The 19,784-nt window shown below is 41.8% G+C and overlaps 1 protein-coding gene across 5 annotated transcripts in view; it reads right to left on the bottom strand.

Annotated features, from left to right (window-relative positions):
- Positions 1-19,784, bottom strand: part of depdc5 (DEP domain containing 5, GATOR1 subcomplex subunit) — a 162,742-nt gene that overhangs the window by 115,717 nt on the left and 27,241 nt on the right. For all 5 annotated transcript variants that reach the window (XR_013327305.1, XM_077723785.1, XM_077723784.1 and 2 more), the window contains exons 9-15: positions 18,775-18,853; positions 18,626-18,687; positions 12,653-12,722; positions 10,838-10,910; positions 10,664-10,767; positions 10,515-10,589; positions 9,865-9,999 (exon numbers count right to left, since the gene is read on the bottom strand). Coding sequence is in view for 4 of the 5 variants with exons in the window: in XM_077723785.1 (XP_077579911.1) it covers positions 9,865-9,999; positions 10,515-10,589; positions 10,664-10,767; positions 10,838-10,910; positions 12,653-12,722; positions 18,626-18,687; positions 18,775-18,853 (598 nt within the window). In the remaining variant the exon portion in view is untranslated. The remainder of the gene's footprint in view (positions 1-9,864; positions 10,000-10,514; positions 10,590-10,663; positions 10,768-10,837; positions 10,911-12,652; positions 12,723-18,625; positions 18,688-18,774; positions 18,854-19,784) is intronic.

Below are 19,784 nucleotides of genomic sequence, written 5' to 3'. Positions count from 1 at the left end.
CACCTTTCCATTTACTTCGGCGACTCTGCATCTGGATTCAACTTACCCTACGATCGCGTCGCACTACGCGGCGAGATCGTAACAAGCTGATTGCACGCCAACTCACTTCAAAATGGGAACCTCAAATAATAAGACGGCTAGAGTTGACGATCCGAAACAAAGTCTGATGTGTAGAGATTAGAAATTTGTTGAAAATCAAAGCGCTACAAGGGTTAAATTCCTAACTTTATACATAAACAAATATGGGTTTGCTGGCCATCTTAAAATGCATTAAATAATAAGACCTGCAGGATAATTTACGCAATTATGCATAGAGGTAATATATATAAGATGGATTCAGTTTTCTACAAAAATAAACAAAAGGAGTGGCGGGGCGTCCTCGGCTGACGGGAAGAATATTTACCGAGATAGGTCGCGGGAGCGTAGCAGAGATTGGGAGAAAATGAATGAAGGTTAAACAAAATCAGGTTTTCAAAAATGCTGCGTGTGGGTTTGTCCAAAAATTGGGGTATTTGGTGATTGCCCGGACAAAGGGGTCTCTAAAAATAGGGGGTGCCTACTCAAAATGGTTTGAATATGAGGATGAGGGTGTTGAGCTAAATTTAGTGGAAACACTAGCATTTGATTTGGTTTAACCGGAGATCACATTTTATTGTGAATGTAATTCAATTGGAATTTTGGTGTGATGCTGGAGCTCATAAAACAGCAATTGGAATGGTTATTTCCAAGTGCTTGATATACTTTGTGAATAGTACCTAAATGTACTGTGAATTTACTGAAATGAAATGGCTTATTGTTACTTAGCCTGGTTTTGATCCCATCCGCCAGCGGGAATATGGTGTTTAGAAGATGAAGGAATATAAACAAAATGGCCGATTAAAGGTTTTGCAAGGTTTGGACCTGCGTTTTTTATCATACTCTAGACTTGCGAAATAATACGCCGACTGCGGGGGAAGCGCTCTGTCCCTGCAGCTGCTGATTATATTGAAGTGAAACATATGGGCCGCGGGACAGCCGATTTGACGGTTTCAGGCATTCAATATGCGCGCGGCCGCACAAGCGACTAAACTTTTTTTGGACGCCTTCCGTGAAGACATTACAATAATTGGCCTTGGGGGTGCTGAAGCAAGCTCTAGGGAAAAATGGAGTTTGCTATGATATGGTTGCGTTTGCAGCATATTTTTGATTATGGGGTCTTGGCAAAATATTATGATGAAGTTGGATATCAGATGAGGAATGTATTTAGCTTATTAATGATAGTCTTCTCTGAAATGTGTTATTCACAGAAAAAAAAAAGAGATGACATTTCAATTCATTTGGGACCTCGCTGGGGAGGAATAAAAAAACAAAACAAAAGGATTGGAATGCTGCTTTCGCGACGAGCGTGAAGGTCGCAGGTAGCGGCTTAGAGCCTGCTTCTATTTAAGCATTTCATAATAAGAGCAAAACATGGTCTGCAAGAAATGCAGGGTTATGCGATTATTTTCACATTCATTTTATGAGTTTTAAACAGAAATATATTTTAAGATGATAGAAAATCTGTATGGTTAAGGTTGATTTGATAAAAGCTTTGGAGTTGGGAATGGAACAATATAACCTTGTTTGACCAAATTGTGGATTCCGAAGGGCTCTTAATTAAAGAAAATTAGCTTTTGGAGGATAAAGAATATTAATACTGTTTTTGAATGTTTGGATTGTTCAAAATACTTTAACATAGGAGCTTGGCTGGTAAAAGAAAAAGAAAAGGATGGGGAAATTTACAATATTATGGCATATTGGTGACAATTTGTGGGTCCATTATTAAACATTGAAAGTTTTAATTAAGAAATGTCTGGTAAAGGGTTGATTTCTCTAATTTAATTATTGTAGATATTATTGTGGTAACGGAGAGCTATGGGGTAGCTCTTCTTTTAAGTAAATATCATATGAGGTGATTCTGCAAATTATATCTAGGGTATTTAGTTATTTGGTTGTTGATGATATCAGACATGAAATTAACAATGCAGAAATGGCCTGAGAAAACTCATGGCATTTGTCCAAGTTATTAGGTAAATGGTACCTGGCTGGGGTAGGCAAAAAAATTGATTTAGGATAGGCATAATTTCCCTCGGACTGTGGGAGATGTAGTGTTTTTCACGTACACAGAAGAACATTTACATTTGTCCTGAGCGGAGAAAGTATTCTTTGGCATAGGTCATATTAAAAAAAATAAAATCAGACATAGGCATTGTCGTCATCATTGACTTGACAAAAGCCTAATTGTCATCATACCCAGCTGCGTATGACGACATTGGTAGTGCTTCTACACAAGTGCGCCCTCCTATTGATGACTATAAGAATATTACGGAATGGATAAGCATTGATAAATCTATACAACCAAATGACCTGTTTTCTATTGCTTTAAGGGCAGTGGTCTCAAACCAGTTCCTCATAGGGCCGCAGTGGGTCCTGGTTTTTGTTCCAACCGATCCAGTGCCGACATTTTAACCAATCAGGTGTCTTTAAAATAAGAAGCACCTGACTCTAATTAACTGATTGCACTTGCAAAAGGTATTTCACCGAGGTGATATCAATAGCTGTTTTGGCTAAAAATTTGACAGTGTGTGGGTGTTGTCTTATCCCCTGCTCACGCTTACTGCTAGATCGATTTAGAGTTGATACAGTAGCTCTAACAAATTCGGAATTACAATGATTTTATCTGCTTATTAGACAGCCTACTGGTGATAACATTGATTTCCAGGAATATGCAAATTATGAGTTGAACGAGAATTATTTTGTTCCTTTTTCAGGCCAGAAATGCAAGTAAGGGGAATTCTGGTAAAGAGTGAGACAACGCCCCCAAGTGTATTTGTATTTGTCATAAATAAAAAAATGAGTATGGGATTGCGAACAAGTATATAATAGCATGTTAGGTTTATCATTATTATGCATTTGCTTGTAATATAATCATTATATATATGTGCTTGCAATGAACGCTTTGCCTTATTGTGGATATTAAACATTACATATATGAATGCTTTGCTTATTAGGAATGTTAGGTTCATAATTATTATAAATGTGACATTAATACAAGGTATTTTAATACATCTGTTGCAAAAGAAATGCTTGCTCCAAAGTTAACCAGAACAAAAGACAAAAGAGCAGTACAAAGACACCAAAGACAAAATGGTATACATTTGTAAGGCTGGAAAGAAAGGGCTACGGAGAAATTGCCAGGGATCGAGGTGAAAAAAGTGTGGTCTATATGTTGGGTTTATTCTGTATTACTATTATACATATAGTTTTATTAATTCATTTCTTTGTTAAATCATTCTCTTATTATTCTCAATGTGTTCGAGGTCACAAACAATTTTCAAGTCCTCTAACCTGGACTCCTTATCCAAGGATTGTTTATAAAACAACTCACCCAAACTGGGACTTCGAGATCGGTTGGTCTCTTTTCCAACGGAGCCAGGGTGACTGGCCAATAACAAAAATGTTGTTCCTGCCATTTCCAGCATAGTGGCTATACCTCGTGACACACTTCGGTTTTTCTTTATGTTATTGTTATATGATTTTTAGGTCAAATGAAGGCGTGATTGTTTTTAATCCAAATGTTGTTAGGTTTAGTCTCCTGTTTTGTTATTGGCAAAATACTTTGATTGTTATTATAGTTACAGATGTTGTTTTTGCTCATGCATGATGAAATGATCAACAACTCTGTAAATTGTTTTGATTCATGGCAATAAGAGTCGTACGAAAATGTCTATTCGAGGAGATGCTCCGAAGTTGTAGGGGGAACCCTTGCTTGTTGAATCTCTCCTTGAGGTTTCTTATCCGTGATCCAATCTATTTAATTAAATGTCAATAATTGAATGAGATGTCTGCCTGCAGTTATTGATAATTACAAACAAGGGTAATTATTAATGAACCTATCATTTTGGTCCTTCTGAGCTTTGGAGGTCAGTATACCGCCGCGGGAACCCAGGCGCTGCTGACCGACATCTGGACTAAGACCGTGCACGGCGTCTTCAACACCCTTTTCCAGGGCTGGAGTTTTTCGGTGGGGGCGCCTACATTCTCGGCGGTTGAAGACTTTTCCTGCTGGAGGGAGGCATCTGGTGCGATCTCGTCCACATTAATGTCTGCATGTTGTGACGGAGTTTCCAAATGTGTTAAAGGGGCATTGAATGTGAAGGTCCATTCTGGGTAATGTGACTCGCGTCCTGGGTGACGGCGATAAAATCCCTGTGTTTATACTAGTCAATGGCAGGTACATTTTTGGGGCACTTTGCTGAAAAGTGTCCTGTGTCTCAAGGGTAGGCTCGTATATATATTGTAAACGTTGTATGGTGTTTGTGTGGTTTCTGCAGTAATATTAAGATAAGCCTAGGAAATACAATCGAAGGGGTAATAATAATAATAATAATAAAAGTTAAGTGTGTGAGGCACACAAACTCACTACAAAAAAGTAAAATATGGGAAACACGTGTTGTAAGGCGGGTTTGGATGACGATCCAAAAATAAGTCTACCTTGTAAGGTATGGAAATTTGTGGAAAGACAAAGTGCTTTAAAAGTTACACATCTAAATTCATGGATAAAAAAAATATGGGTTTGCTGGCCAGCTTGATTTGCAAAAGATTCTTGAACTACAAGATAATATATGCGCTAAACATAAAGGGGACCTCAGGAAAACGGAAAAGGATGGTTATAATGACACCTATTATTGGTTTTTAATGGCGAAAAATCGTTGAGACGGGAATGCCAAAAATGCTGATAAAGGTGGGGCTGGAAGCACAGAACAGACTGTGTTTTTCCAAGGAAAAGAGGATTCTGAGACGGGTCCGGTAGGCAAGAAACGGGACGTGAAAAAAGAGGAAACCGATGAGCAATTGTCGGGGGATGTTGGGGCGGTGCGGTCAACAAATCTGTTTGTACCCCTTCCAACAGATGTGCATGACCGTTTGACCAGGTCGGGGGGAACTGTGGGGGAATGGTCAAAAACATTGGGACAAACGCTATCACCGCCCAAGAAGCCGCTAATGAATGACATGATGCTTGAACAATATCCCATGATCGAGGTTGCCAACCCTAATGTGGAGTGTGACCAACCCCGTGTTATTTTGGTGCATAGAACTTGGACACAGGACGACGTGAAAAAAGCCGTAGACGGCGTCACGACGCACAAAATAGACGTGGGGGAATTTGTTTTACAGATGGAGGATATTAGACAGTCGTATCGCTTGAATGGAGTAGAAACGCAGCAGATTTGGATGGCCGCGTTAAAAGGTGATTGGCATGCTATTAGAGGAAATTGGGATCCAAAATCCGAGTATGGACCATTAGCTCATGATAGCCGTGAATTGGATATGAGAGTGTGTGAGATGATAAAGCGCGCCACGGGAAAATTTAATACAAAAGCAAATCATACTGCGATTGGTAGAGCTAAGCAAAAAGATGGTGAGGCTTTTGAAGAATATTTAATCAGGATGTCAGATTGTTTTAAGGTCAACAGTGGCATTGCTGAGGATCACAAGGTGGGCAGCCTTTATCAAGAGCAACTAAAAAATGTGTTACACGCTCATTCAAATCATGTCCTCCGGGAATGGATTGAGAAACATTGGGTAGATAGGCCCACGGGCACGCTTGACCAATACGTAAATCAAGCGTTACATGCAGAAGGGGTGCTAAAGAAAAAAGGTAAACGGGGGGGGGGGGGGTGTCCTCTGCGGGGGAAAAAATGTTTTACCAAGTTAGAGAAGAAGGACATAGAAAGTTTAACAGAAATAACTGGAGGAAAGATGGGGGTAGGTTCAATAAAGATCAGAAAGTCAAAAGTGAGACATGTTGGATTTGTGGGAAAACTGGGCACATTTCGCGGGATTGCCCAGACAACAGTGCCTCCAGGGCTGGGATTCAATCAGCATGGCTAGGCGTGGGGCCTGGGCACAGTGGGACAAACGGTGAGGTTGAGTGTAGGGGAGTGGAGCTGAATTTAGTGGAAATACTGGCGCTTGATACAATTAAACCTGAGATTGCATTGTTTGTGAATGTGGTACAGGTAAAGTTTTTGTGTGATACTGGATCATGTAAAACTGCAATTAGAGGATGTTCCGGGAGCTAGGCACATGAGAAAAAAGGTGTATGTGGCGACAGCTGGTGGGCAGGTTGCTGCTGTTTCAGAGACGTTTCCAGTTTGGATAAGGGATCCGGAAGGGGAAACATGTAAGATGTCGGTGTTGGTGGTGCATGAGTGTCCTGTCAATTTACTGGGTAACCTCCATACTGGCTCGGTCGTCGCCCGGGATAAAAAGGGCCGCGCTTTCCGTCATGCATTGGGGCGGGAGTGTCAAGTTGGCTACTGATGCGACCATAAACGATAAAAACAAAAGTGTAACAAACATGGCAAAAAAAAATACGGTCAACAGACCTAATCAGTATTGGCACATGGAATATCCGGACTCTTGCCCAGGTAGGCAAGATTCATGAGCTCACCCACTGGCACATGATTGGACTTTGCGAAGTCAGATAGAAAAATCAAGGTGTGCATCAAACCGAAGATCAACATGTACTCTACTACAGTGGTGAATCGGATGTACACCAGCGTGGCGTTGGCTTCTTAGTTAACAAGAGTGTGAAAGACTCAATTCTTGGTTGCCGACAAATCTCAAGCAGACTTATATCCATCCGCCTGCGAGCATCGCCGTTCAATATGACAGTTATCCAGGTTTATGCTCCCACCAGTGATGCTAGCGATGACATAGCTGAGGAATTTTATTCTCAACTACAGGATACTGTCAACTCTACTGACAAGAAAGATATTATCATCATACAAGGGGATTGGAACGCCAAGGTTGGGGGAGATGCAATCGAGGACTGGGGAAACCATTGTGGACCCTCCTACAATTTAACAACTAACGAGCGTGGACTACGCCTACTTGAGTTCGCCAGTCTTAATGACATGGTGCTGGCTAATACCCTTGGCACACACAAGGATTCAAGACGCTGTACGTGGCATGCCCCCAATGGCATGTGTCACCAAATCGACTATATCCTGGTGCCAAATCGCTTCAAATCAGGTTATCAATAGAGCCACAACGCGCACTTTCCCAGGTGCAGATGTGGGAAGCGACCACGACCTGGTGCTGCTGAACTTCAGAGTCAGACTGAGAAGGACTGTAAAGGCCAAGAGCCCCAGAATCAAGTTTAATCTGGACCGACTGAAGTCCCCTGACATACTGGAAGCATTTCAAGCAAAAATTGGCGGCAAGTTCTCAGCAATATGGGAACTTGATGATAGCCCGGAAGGGTTAACCACCAATTTCAACTCTGTGATGGTCGAAAGCGCAACCAATATACTGGGAATTCATCGCAGGAAAAAGAAGCCATGGGTCACAGACGACATTCTACATCTGTGCGACACACGTAAAGCATTGAAAAGGTCTATCAACACAACAAACGGTGCAACGGAATACAAAGCGGTCAACAGAACGATCAGACTCCAGATGATTACGGCGAAAGAAGATTGGATCAACCAACAGTGTTTGGAAGTCGAATCTAGCCTTAGAGGTAACAATAGCAAGAAGGCTTTCCAAATCGTGAAGGATCTGACCATACGGAAACAGACCAGAGTAAATTCGATCAAGGACAAAAATGGACATTGCCTCACGGAAAGCCAAGATATTCTGAAGCGCTGGACTGAATACTGTTCAGACCTATATAACCATGAGGTTAATGGGGACCCAACCACTCTCACGTGTCAGGATCCACCAGTTGACGATGATTACCCAATTCTCAAGGACGAAGTTCGATTTTCCATCAAATCAATGAAATCCGCAAAGGCAGCGGGTACCGACAACACACCAGCAGAGCTTCTGAAACATGGAGATCAAGCAGTTATTGACATCCTTACCATCATATGCAACCGGATATGGCAGACCGGTAAATGGCCGTCGACCTGGACACAGTCGTTGATCGTATCGATCCCGAAGTAAGGCAATCTGCAACTATGTCAGAACTACAGAACTATCAGTTTGATCAATCATGCTAGCAAAGTAATGCTCAAGGTCATCCTGAATAGAGTGCAACCCCAAGCTGAAGCAATTTTTGCCGAAGAACAAGCTGGCTTCCGTAAAGGAAGATCCACTGCTGAACAAATCTTCAATCTTCGAGTGCTGTGTGAAAAGTATGAGCAACATCAGAGAGATATATACCATGTGCTTATCGACTTCAAGAAAGCGTTCGACAGGGTATGGCATGATGCACTGTGGGCGACAATGAAGAGATACAACATGGGCTCAAAGGTCACCAAGATCAAACAGGAACTGTACGCCAAAGCTAACAGCGCAGTACTTGTGCAAGGTTTAGTAGGCGACTGGTTCCACACCCAGGTTGGCGTACGACAGGGATGTCTGTTATCCCCCACACTGTTCAACATACTTCTTGAGCAAATCATGACGGATGCACTTGACGACCATGTTGGTTCCGTCAGCATTGGTGGCCGAGTGGTCACCAACCTCAGATTTGCAGATGATATCGATTTGATCCCAGGTTCTGAATTCGAACTTGCCGATCTTGTGGCTCGCCTTGACAAAGCAGCAGCAAGATATGGCATGGAGATCAGCGCCGAGAAAACGAAAATCATGACGAACAGTGTTAGGCCTATGATGAGCAAGATTGCAGTAAATGGCTCCCAGCTAGAAGCTGTGAAGCAGTTCAAATACCTTGGCTCGAACATCAGTAACGAAGGCTCCAAGGCTGAAGTCTTGGCCCGTGCAGCTCAAACTTTAGTAGCACTGGCCAAACTGAAACCGATATGGAGAGACAAATCCATCAACCTCCGCAGCAAACTCAAGCTGCTGCGTGCCCTCGTCCTGTCAATTTTCCTCTACACAAGTGAGACGTGGACGTTGACTGCTGAGCTTCAAAGGAAAATACAAGCACTGGTAATGAAATGCTACAGGACGGTTCTCGGTATCACCTACAGAGACCGGGTACCAAACGAAGAAATTCGGGGTCTAATTACTACTCATGTAGACAAGTATGAAGACCTCCTGGCAATCGTAAAGAAGAAGAAGCTCAAGTGGTACGGCCACGTTGTCAGGGGTAATGGACTTTCCAAAGTCATTCTCCAAGGAAATGTCAGTGGCAAACGCAGACGAGGTGGCCAGAGGAAATTGTGGACGGACAATATCAAGGAGTGGACGGGATATGGCCTCAACGCAACGCAATTAGTCGCCCGCGACCGAGAGAAATGGAGACAAATGGTTCAAGAATCTTCATCACGGTGCCCCTACGTACCCTCCTGGTGGGTTACGGGACCCTGACTGCCTGATTATACAAGCCATATAATCAGGAAAAGGAGGTGATACGTGACTTTATACAAACAGCCCGCGAGACAAGTGATTGGGAGTGATTATTGAATGTGATGATTCACCTTGTAATTCCCCAATTTTTCCAGTAAAAAAGGCGGCTCCTTTTGTGGGAAGGAGGATGGTTTAGGATTTACAAATTTGGTTTACAAGGTGTGATCACTCATTTTGAACAGTAGACTAACGGTTCTAGTCAGATAAATGAAACACTTCCTGGTTGTACTACTCACATGACTTATTTTTTTAATTTGTCTACGCGCAGGCAACACCCGTTCGGAACGTACAATCCAGCAAATGGTGCTTTCTATTCATACAGTATCTCAGAAATAGCACGTGCAATGATTTGTCCAAAGATTTTCCCTTCAAAGCAACACATTTGTACTCCCTATTACAACCATGAGAATTGAGGTGAACACTGTGAATCAGAGGGCGTCTCTTCGAGAGTCGCATACACCAGAGTATTGATGTTGTTTTTTTGTGTGGAGTCAGGTTTGTGTGGATATTCATACTTACCATTATCAATCATCCGTTGCTTGGTCAAAATCATGAGCAGACGGTCAACTTCAAACACTCCGACTCCTGGGGTGATAACAACTGACATCTGACCAGTCCGGTCAAAGTTTCGATTGATATAGTGTTTGTCAAACACTAGAAGACAATAGATAAACAGATGCAGTAGAAGCGTTTTTTTAGAAATTTTAGAATTGTGCACTTCACTCAGCTGCAAAATTATAACACCAAAAAACTTGGAGTTAATGGAACAGAAGACTATACGTTTGAGTCACTAGCGCGGAATCCCAGCTGACTGTGGGATACCCTGAATTGGTGGCCAGCCAATTGCAGGGAACAAGGAGACAAACAACCATTCACACTCACACTAATATGTAGGGGCAAGTTAGAGTGTCCAATCAGCCAACATGCATGCCTTAGGAATATGGGAGGAGCCTGCCCGCTCGCTCCCGCCTGCTCCCGCCCGCCTTCTCGCCCCCACCCTCTCGCCCGCCCGCTCGCTCTCACCCTCTCGCCAGCTCCCACCCGCTCGCTCGCTACCGCCCTCCCGCCCCCTCGCTCCCGCCCCCTCGCTCCCGCCCCCTCGCTCCCGCCCCCCTCGCTCCCACCCCCTCACTCCCGCTCCTTAATTAATTTCTTTCTTAGGGACCAACCATTAAAAGAAAGGTTGATGGCTTCCAAGTAGTTCCCTTGGGCAGAAGTTGAGTTATATCCACTGGGAAATCCATCTGACGTGACAACAAGAGCACAGACTGTGGTTAATACACTAATTCTATGAAAAAACTTTCATTAAAAGTTTCACCTCCTTCTTTAAGTCGCACCAGGACAGGATACTGAATGAAGAGATTCTTGACAGTCACCAATATGGATCCCCATTCATCACGCCTCTCATTTTGAGCAATAACTCTATTTAACATAGAACTTTGATTCCTATTTTTCCAAATCATTATATTATATTGAGTAAAATAAACAATACCTATAAAAGTCTTCGTAAAAATGTCCTTCACGATCCTGTTGGATCGATGCTTTCAGACTCTCAGGAAATTCATCTGCAAAAGATGATTATAAGCCACAACAATTTTCAGTATGAACGTTTTGTACAAACCCACTGTGTACACCAACTAATTTACGACACTTTCACAAGACTCAATTATAATTTGTTCTTTCTCTCAATTTCTATCATTTTTTCTTCCAATGTTGTTAAATTGTCACCACCCCTTCAGAATTACCAGGACACACTGGATGTCGAGTGGGCAACAATAAGCAAATTGACTGATGCTTTACAACAATATCAAAAACAAGTTGCAAGTCCATACTGAGTGATGAGAGAGGACACCAGCCCTCTCTCTCTTGCCCGCCCTCTCTCTCTTGCCCACCCTCTCTCTCTTGCCCGCTCGCTCTCGCTCCCTCTCTCTCTCTCGCTCTCGCTCCCTCTCTCTCTCTCGCTCTTGCTCCCTCTCTCTCGCTCTCGCTCCCTCTCTCTCGCTCTCGCTCCCTCTCTCTCGCTCCCTCTCTCTCGCTCCCTCTCTCTCCCTCTCTCTCACTCCCTCTCTCTCTCTCGCTCCCTCTCTCTCGCTCGCTCCCTCTCGCTCCCTCCCTCTCGCTCCCTCCCTCTCGCTCCCTCCCTCTCGCTCCCTCCCTCTCGCTCCCTCCCTCTCGCTCCCTCCCTCTCGCTCCCTCCCTCCCTCTCGCTCTCTCCCTCTCTTGCTCTCTCCCTCTCTTGCTCTCTCCCTCTCTTGCTCTCTCCCTCTCTTGCTCTCTCCCTCTCGCTCCCTCGCTCTCGCTCCCTCGCTCTCGCTCCCTCGCTCTCGCTCCCTCGCTCTCGCTCCCTCGCTCTCGCTCCCTCGCTCTCGCTCCCTCGCTCTCGCTCCCTCGCTCTCGCTCCCTCGCTCTCGCTCCCTCGCTCTCGCTCCCTCGCTCTCGCGCTCACTCGCGCGCTCGCGCTCACTCGCGCGCTCGCGCTCTGTCTCGCGCTCGCTCTCTCGCTCGCTTTCGCTCACGCTCTCGCTCGCTTGCTTCCGCTCGCTCGCACTCTCTCTCGCTCGCATTCTCTCTCGGTCGCTTTTGCTCGCTCTCTCTCTCGCTCGCTCGCTCTCTCGCTCGCTCTCTCGCTCGCTCGCTCTCTCGCTCGCTCTCTCGCTCGCTCTCTCGCTCGCTCTCTCGCTCGATCTCGCTCTCTCGCTCGATCTCGCGCTCGCTCTCGCACTCGCCCTCTCTCGCACTCGCCCTCTCTCGCACTCGCCCTCTCTCGCACTCGCCCTCTCTCGCACTCGCTCTCTCTCGCACTCGCCCTCTCTCGCGCTCGCCTTCTCTCTCGCGATCGCCTTCTCTCTCGCGATCGCCTTCTCTCTCGCGATCGCCTTCTCTCTCGCGATCGCCTTCTCTCTCGCGATCGCCTTCTCTCTCGCGATCGCCTTCTCTCTCGCGATCGCCTTCTCTCTCGCGATCGCCTTCTCTCTCGCGATCGCCTTCTCTCTCGCGATCGCCTTCTCTCTCGCGCTCGCCTTCTCTGTCGCACTCGCCTACTCTCTCGCACTCGCCTACTCTCTCGCACTCGCCTTCTCTCTCGCACTCGCCTTCTCCCTCGCACTCGCCTTTTCTCTCACCCTTGCCTTCTCTCTCACTCTCGCCTCCTCTCTCGCAAACGCCTTCTCTCTCGAACACAACTTCTCTCTCACACTCGCCTTCTCTCTCGCACTCGCCCTCTCACGCTCCAATCATCAACAAACGAAAAAACAAAAAATAATAGAAGAGAAAGTTAAACAAAATGTTCCAAAAACAAAAGGCTCACCTTTTGATTTGGCATTGTAGATTGTACGTGAAAAGAGCACAACTGTAACTTCATGATTGCAATTCTTATCCTATTTAAAGCAGAAATAATGAATTACTTTAATTTATTAGCAAATGTATTTCCATACACAATATGTCTATAAATAAATACACAGTATTACCTTGACATACGCGTTCGAATATATGATAAATTTGAGATACAAGGAAAATTCTGAGCAAATTTTTGCCCTGGGATACGAGACAAATTTGACCTAAGAACATAAAATGCGGCCGCTAGGTAGTACTTTACAAGCTGCACAGTCATATTCATTAGTCTTCTTTAAATATGGATAAACAAGACACAGTTAGCGGAATTTGTGAGGAATGGACAGTGAAGCAAGCTGCTGAGAAAGCAGATGCTACGACACCAGCCAACACCTTCAACATGATTCTTGGCTGGTTAGGGTTACCCAGGAAAGTTACATCCCCCAACAAGTGTTCAACTGCGACAAAACTGGTCTTTCTTGGGAGAAAATGGCCAGGCGCACATTCATCATGGCAGAGGAGACGGCACTACCGGTGGAAAAACCTACCCTGGCTAAAAAGGATATCAAAGACATGCTAGCGAATTGGAAAGTTTTTCAATTTTGTAGAAAAGAGGTACCCTGACAAGCTGGCAAGGGCGCACGGCCTATATGCCGAAAGACATTTAGCCAACAGCCAACTGGCCGACAGCCAACTGGCCGAAAGACCATCTGGCCAAACATAGAGTTAGCCAAACCACTATTTGGCTGACAGACTATCTTGCCGAAGAACATTTAGCCGACTCGCTCGCCCCGCCCCCGGTCATGTGTGTGTGTACATGTTTTTCGACCTCGGCCCAAAGGCGATATACAGCCCGCTACTGATAACAACATTCATTTAGAATAACAAGTTACAGATAACAATAATCATTTAGAATAAGAAGTTACAAATAACAACATTCATTTAGAACAGGGGTGTCAAACTCCCTTTGGTCTGCGGGCCAAATACAGCTTAATTTGAGATTAAGCAGGCCGGACCAGTAAACTCATTGCAAAATTACATAGAACTAACAATAAGCCCAGTCTTTTCCTTTGTATTAGTTACTAAAACTAATAATTTGTGCAAAGAATGAGTAAATTATTAAAATGTTCATTAACAGAATTTTCCTTTTACATTGTGAACAATATATTATGAACAAGAGAATAACATAAGAACATAAATAAATGTCAATTCATGTTGTCTGCATGTACTAAAACACTGCGCCCCTAGCGGATAATACAATAACTACAAATTTCAAAGAAAATTCATATTTTTTTTACAATGCAGCTGTCGGATTTAACACACTCTAGACTGGTTTTGAATCGGCAGAACACTTCCACCTGATAGACAAATTATTTTAATGCAATTGGGTCCGGTACCGGTTTAAAAGTGCACTTTTTACCGGGAAATCAAGCACCTTGGGCTCGGTTATAGTCTCTAAAAATTGCCAGTACTTTTATTTATGCTGTGGTATTCGTATTTATTCATTTAATGCTAATTTAGGCTGGATTTTAAGTCATTTTTGTGCATTTGGGGTTTTTCGCCATGACGTCCATAGCTATCTTTTACCAGGGAAATCACTTTAATGATTAAACACATTAATTTTCACACACACACACGTGTCATTTTAACGGGTGACAAGTCATTTTAACATATACGTAAAGATTATTTCAGTAAATAGTCTGTTATAATTTGAAGACGTTTTTGCAGCTCCTGACAGAATGATCCCAGCCATGTTTGAGCGGGTTAGAAGATGTGCTGCAAATGTTTTGCAAATGTTTGCCCCAACTGGGAGGGCATGTGTTCCTCCAAACCTTAGAGTCCAAAAGAATAAAAATAAAAGATGTTTCCCCATCAATTTCTTTGCACATCAGATGTACTGCCACCTGCTGGACATATTTCTAAATACAAGTAGGTAGTGCAATGTCCTGGCCTGATTTTTATTCAATATTGTTACACGGTGTTCCCTCGCTACTTCGCGCTTCAGCTATCGCGGACTCAGAGCTTCACGGATTTTTTTCAGGAAAAGATACAAAGAATGTAAAGATATAAAGTTAAAATTATAAATTACATCATCTTACAAGAGGTGGAAACAAAATATTCAATAAGAATTAGTAATTGCATCAAAGAAATAACATGGTGAGAGTTCAGGAATCGCATTGATGACATCATGGCTGTTTACAGGCGCATCTTCACCGCTCAAAAAAACAATGTTCACAACTCCCAATAACGATGTTTCTTATGTGCAAAAAAACTGCAGAAGATCCTCCATACGGACTACTATGATGTTTTTGCTTGGTGGTGCTTTTGTGCACATTTTACACGTTTCTTTAAGCATTTTTGAAGGGGCACCCCAACTTCGCGGAAATGCACTTATTGCGGGGGGTCCCGGTCCCCATTAACCGCGATAAGCGAGGGAACACTGTATAATGTACACATACACGCTCTTGATCTGCGAGAAAAAAAACACTGGAAGACTTACCAAGACAGACTAGGGGGGCTTAGAGAACAATACCTGAAAATGCCATGGAACACACTTCTAGTGATCTGTGCCAAAGAGAGCAACATTTTAATTGTAAATAATTTCCCATTATTTTAGGCAATATATATTCAAAATGATTTCAATGATTCAAATATTAATCTCAATGTTTTCTATGCTTTTCTTCTTTTGTCATCATAGTAATAACTATTATGACTACTTTGTTTGGTCGTAAATAAATGTTCGTATTATTCTAAATGAATGCGGTTATCTGTAACTTGTTAATCTAAATGAATGTTGTTATCAGTAACGGGCCGTATATGACCCGCGGGCCGAGGTTGAAAAACTTGTACACACTCACGACCGGGGTCAGGGCGAGCCCGTCGGCTAAATGTTCTTCGGCTAGGTAGTCGGTCGGCTAATTCTACATTGGGCCACGTTCGGCCAGATGGTCTTTCGGTCAGTTGGCTATCGGCCAGATGTCAGTCGGCTAAATGTCTTTCGGCATATAGACCAGCCACGGCTGGCAAGTGATCGCGCGTTATCGTATTGGGATGACATTTATGCATGTCATTTACAAAATATTTTGGCAAAAACAAACAACTTGATGCATTCGTTTTGAAGACTACGGCTGAACGTCCGGGTGGAGTCAACCCGAAGAAAAAAGGTAAAAAAGATTATAGCAAAATTGGAATTCAGTTTGGTGTAGAGTTACATCAAACGTATGTTTGAGTGTGTCTGTATATATTAATCCAGGTCAATTTCGACAATGTCTGATTTTCATTTTTTAAATTTGTTCGGTTACGAGTGCGTTGCCGTGGATAAAGTACACCGGATACTTTCCCTTCTGCTTCTACGTGTATGTTTGTCTTTGTATCCTCCGCATCTAATTTTATAGTAATTGTATCAAACACATTTCAGTACTATTAAACCACTCGTTATTTGTTACTTTGTCAATTTATGGCAAATTAGAATAAAGAAAAAAAAATCCAATCCAATATCCTGTTTATGTTCTTTTTTTTCAGATGGTTGGAACGAATTAATTTATTTTTAGTTGATTTCAATGGGAAGTGTTCGCTCGAGTTACGAGAAGCTCGACATACGAGCTGAGTCCCGGGACGAATTAAGATTGTATGTCGAGGTACGACTGTACACATTTAAAAATAAGTTTTAATCTTATATTACACTAAATTTAAACCTGCGATAAAATAATATGATGTTTTGGGGATGTTTTTGGGCAACACTGTCTTTCAACTCCCAGCACAGATTTTCTATGGGGTTGAGATCTGGAGACAGGCTAGACCACTCCGGGACTTTGAAATGCTTTTTACGAAGCCAATCCTTTGTTGCTTTGGCTGTGTGTTTGGGATCATTGTCATGCTGAAAGAACCAGCCACGTCTAAACTTCAATGTCCTTGCTAATGGAAGATTTTCACTCAAATACATACGATACATGGCCCCATTCATTTTTCCTTTACAAATATCAGTTGTTCTGTTCCTTTTGCATCAAACAGCCCCAAAGCATCATGTTTCCACCCCATTCTTCAGTGGGCATGGTGTTCTAATAATCTTAACTGTGTTCTTCAGATGCAATTCAGTATTGTTTGTCCTCCAAACACAATAACCTTTGTTTCTACCAAAAGTTCTATTTTGGTTTCGACTAACCATAACACGTTCTTCCAGTCTGCTTCTGGATCATCCAAATGCTCTCTAGCGAATCGCAGACCGGCCTGGATGTGTACTGGCTTCAGCAGAGACCCATGTCTGGCAGTGCAGGATTTGAGTCCCTGCCGCATTTTGTTACTGTTAGGAGCCTTTGTTACTGGGATCTAAACTCTGTAGGTCATTCACTAGGTCCGCACGTGTGTTTCTGGGATTTTTGCTCACCGTTCTTCTTATCAGGGGTGAGCCCCTGATCGAGGGAGATTATCAGTGGTCTTGCATGTCTTCCAACTTCTAACAATTGCTACCACAGCTGATTTTTTTTACACCAAGCGTTTTACCTATGGCAGATTCAGTCTTCCCTGCCTGGTGCAGGTCTACTATTTTGTCTCTGGTGTCTTTCGGCAGACAGTGGAGTTCAGAGTGTAAGAGAATGAGGTCTTGGACAGGTGTCTTTTATACCGATGAGTTAAAACAGATGCTATTAATACAGGAGACGAGTGGAGACCTCGTTAGACGTTAGACCTCTTTGTCATCCAAAAATCTTGCTTGTTTGTAGGTAACCAAATACTTATTTTAAACTCCAATTTGTTATAAAATTATATAAAAATAAACAATGTGATTGTTTTTTTTTTTTACATTGTCTCATGGTTGAGATTTACCCATTTGACAATTTCCGGCCGCTCTCATCTTTTCAAGTAGGAGAATTTGCACAATTTCTGTTTGACTAACTACTTATTTGCTCAACTGTGTATATACATAACTACGGGGTGTCTCTAAAAATGTACTCACTTTTAGAATGAACATCCATGGACATTTTTTTTTGTGGGGATACTTAAAAGACTACGTTTATGGCAACAAACCAAGGAAAAGTGATGCATTGAAATAGGAAATGAAGACAATGTTGTGATATTCCTAATGACATATTTCACAACGTTTGCGAATCCCTTGGTGCCCGTTATCAGCGTTGTCTGGACAATAATGGTCATCACTTTGAACATTTGCGAACATGATTCTTCAATTACATTTGTCTCATGTATTTGATGCTATTTCACTTCACACTATGTTCATAAATAAAGGTTTTGTGGTCATTCTAAAAGTGAGTACATTTTTTGAGACACCCTGCATGTATGCGTGCGTGCGTGCATATATATATATGCGTACACACACACACACACACTCACTCACACTCACATTCACACATACATATGTATATATATATACATATATATATACATATATATATGTATATATATGTATATATATGTATATATATGTATATATATGTCTATATATGTCTATATATGTCTATATATGTCTATATATGTATATATATGTATATATATGTATATATATGTATATATACGTATATATACGTCAGATATATATCAGATATATATATATCAGATATATATATATATATATATATATATATATATATATATATATATATATATATATATATATATACATATACATATATATATATACATATACATATATATATATACATATACATATATATATATATATATATATATATATATATATATATATATATATATATATATATATATATATATATATATATATATATATATGTATATATATATATATGTGTGTATGTACATGCGCGCATGCTACGTCCAGGTTCATGGCGGGTTTGACAAAGGCAGCATGGGATGACAGGGTGAATGTGGGTGTCATCAGGATAGTGAAAAACACACCCACATTATGTAATTGATTAAAGATGTCAAAATCAATTCAAATGTAATTGTAATTTTAACAAACCTTCCATTTGCTAAAAAGGTCAGAGAGGAAACCATTCACAGCCTTTTCAAAGTACAAATCACCTAGAAGTGAAATACTTAGATGAGAAAAATTACAGAGAAAAGAATAAAAATAAAATAACATGGTGTAAAACCGGTTAAGCCACTAACCATATATGTCGAAGTCCCACATCTCACAGCTCATTTGGATGAAGATGTAAACCATTGCAGATGTGGATCGGAACACAACCTATACATCAAGGTTTATTGTTTAACAAAAAGTCACTTCGTTGAAAGCTTTTGTTGGAACTACATGACAATTTTCTGGCCAAACTGTTTTTAGAAAAGTCTGACCTGACCATTTTAATTTTTGCCAATGCTTTTTTTTAACATAATAAATAACAGTAATAATAAGTTTTCAATTCATCATGCTTTACTGTAAAAATATTCATTGTTTCTTGTGAAATAAACGTGTTTTTCTTTACTGCTGACACAATAATTCAAATTAAGTAATTTATTCATAAAGTTTTGATCAGAACTAATGTCTTAGTACTTCACACATTTGACAAACAACTAGAGTAGTTCTCTCGATCAAGAAAAAAGAACATTACATGTGAAGGAAGATTGTTTTTTGTTATTCTTAACTGCAATTAGTATATCAATTAAAGCAATATACCCTGGTACCTTTACTTAAGAATTTAATTGATTCCAGAACCTCTAACTTGGATTTATTGAAAGTAGAGCATTACCAACTTAACAAGGGATGATCAAAGCGTCCCAACTTTGTATGAAAGATGTAAGAATCACACAAGGATAAGAGAAAATGATAAGAATTTTTGTTTATTTTAGTACAGTAATACCTTGACAAACGAGTGCCCCGAGATGTTATGGAAATTGGGATAAGAGTAACATTGCGAGCAAATGTTTGCCTTGAGATTCGAGGCAATTTTTGAGATACGAGCATATTAGACAGCCAGGTGGCCGAGACCCGAGAGGCTGCTTATGATTTCAGTCTTTCTCGACGCAACTCCCTTCTGTAAAAATACCTTCAAACAATGGGCGGGAGCTCAGTGGGGAGGAGGTGGAAGAGAGGACCACCAAAGGAAATCAACGATGTTAGGAAAGTGGTTTTATGGATTTTATGGTAAAGAGGCACCTGGACGAGTGGTCGTATGTTTTCC

This window comes from Stigmatopora nigra, chromosome 9, assembly GCF_051989575.1.
Source record: "Stigmatopora nigra isolate UIUO_SnigA chromosome 9, RoL_Snig_1.1, whole genome shotgun sequence".
Lineage (NCBI taxonomy): Eukaryota > Metazoa > Chordata > Actinopteri > Syngnathiformes > Syngnathidae > Stigmatopora > Stigmatopora nigra.
Note: the sequence above shows the minus strand (reverse complement) of the source record. Positions and strands in the feature narration are given on the sequence as shown.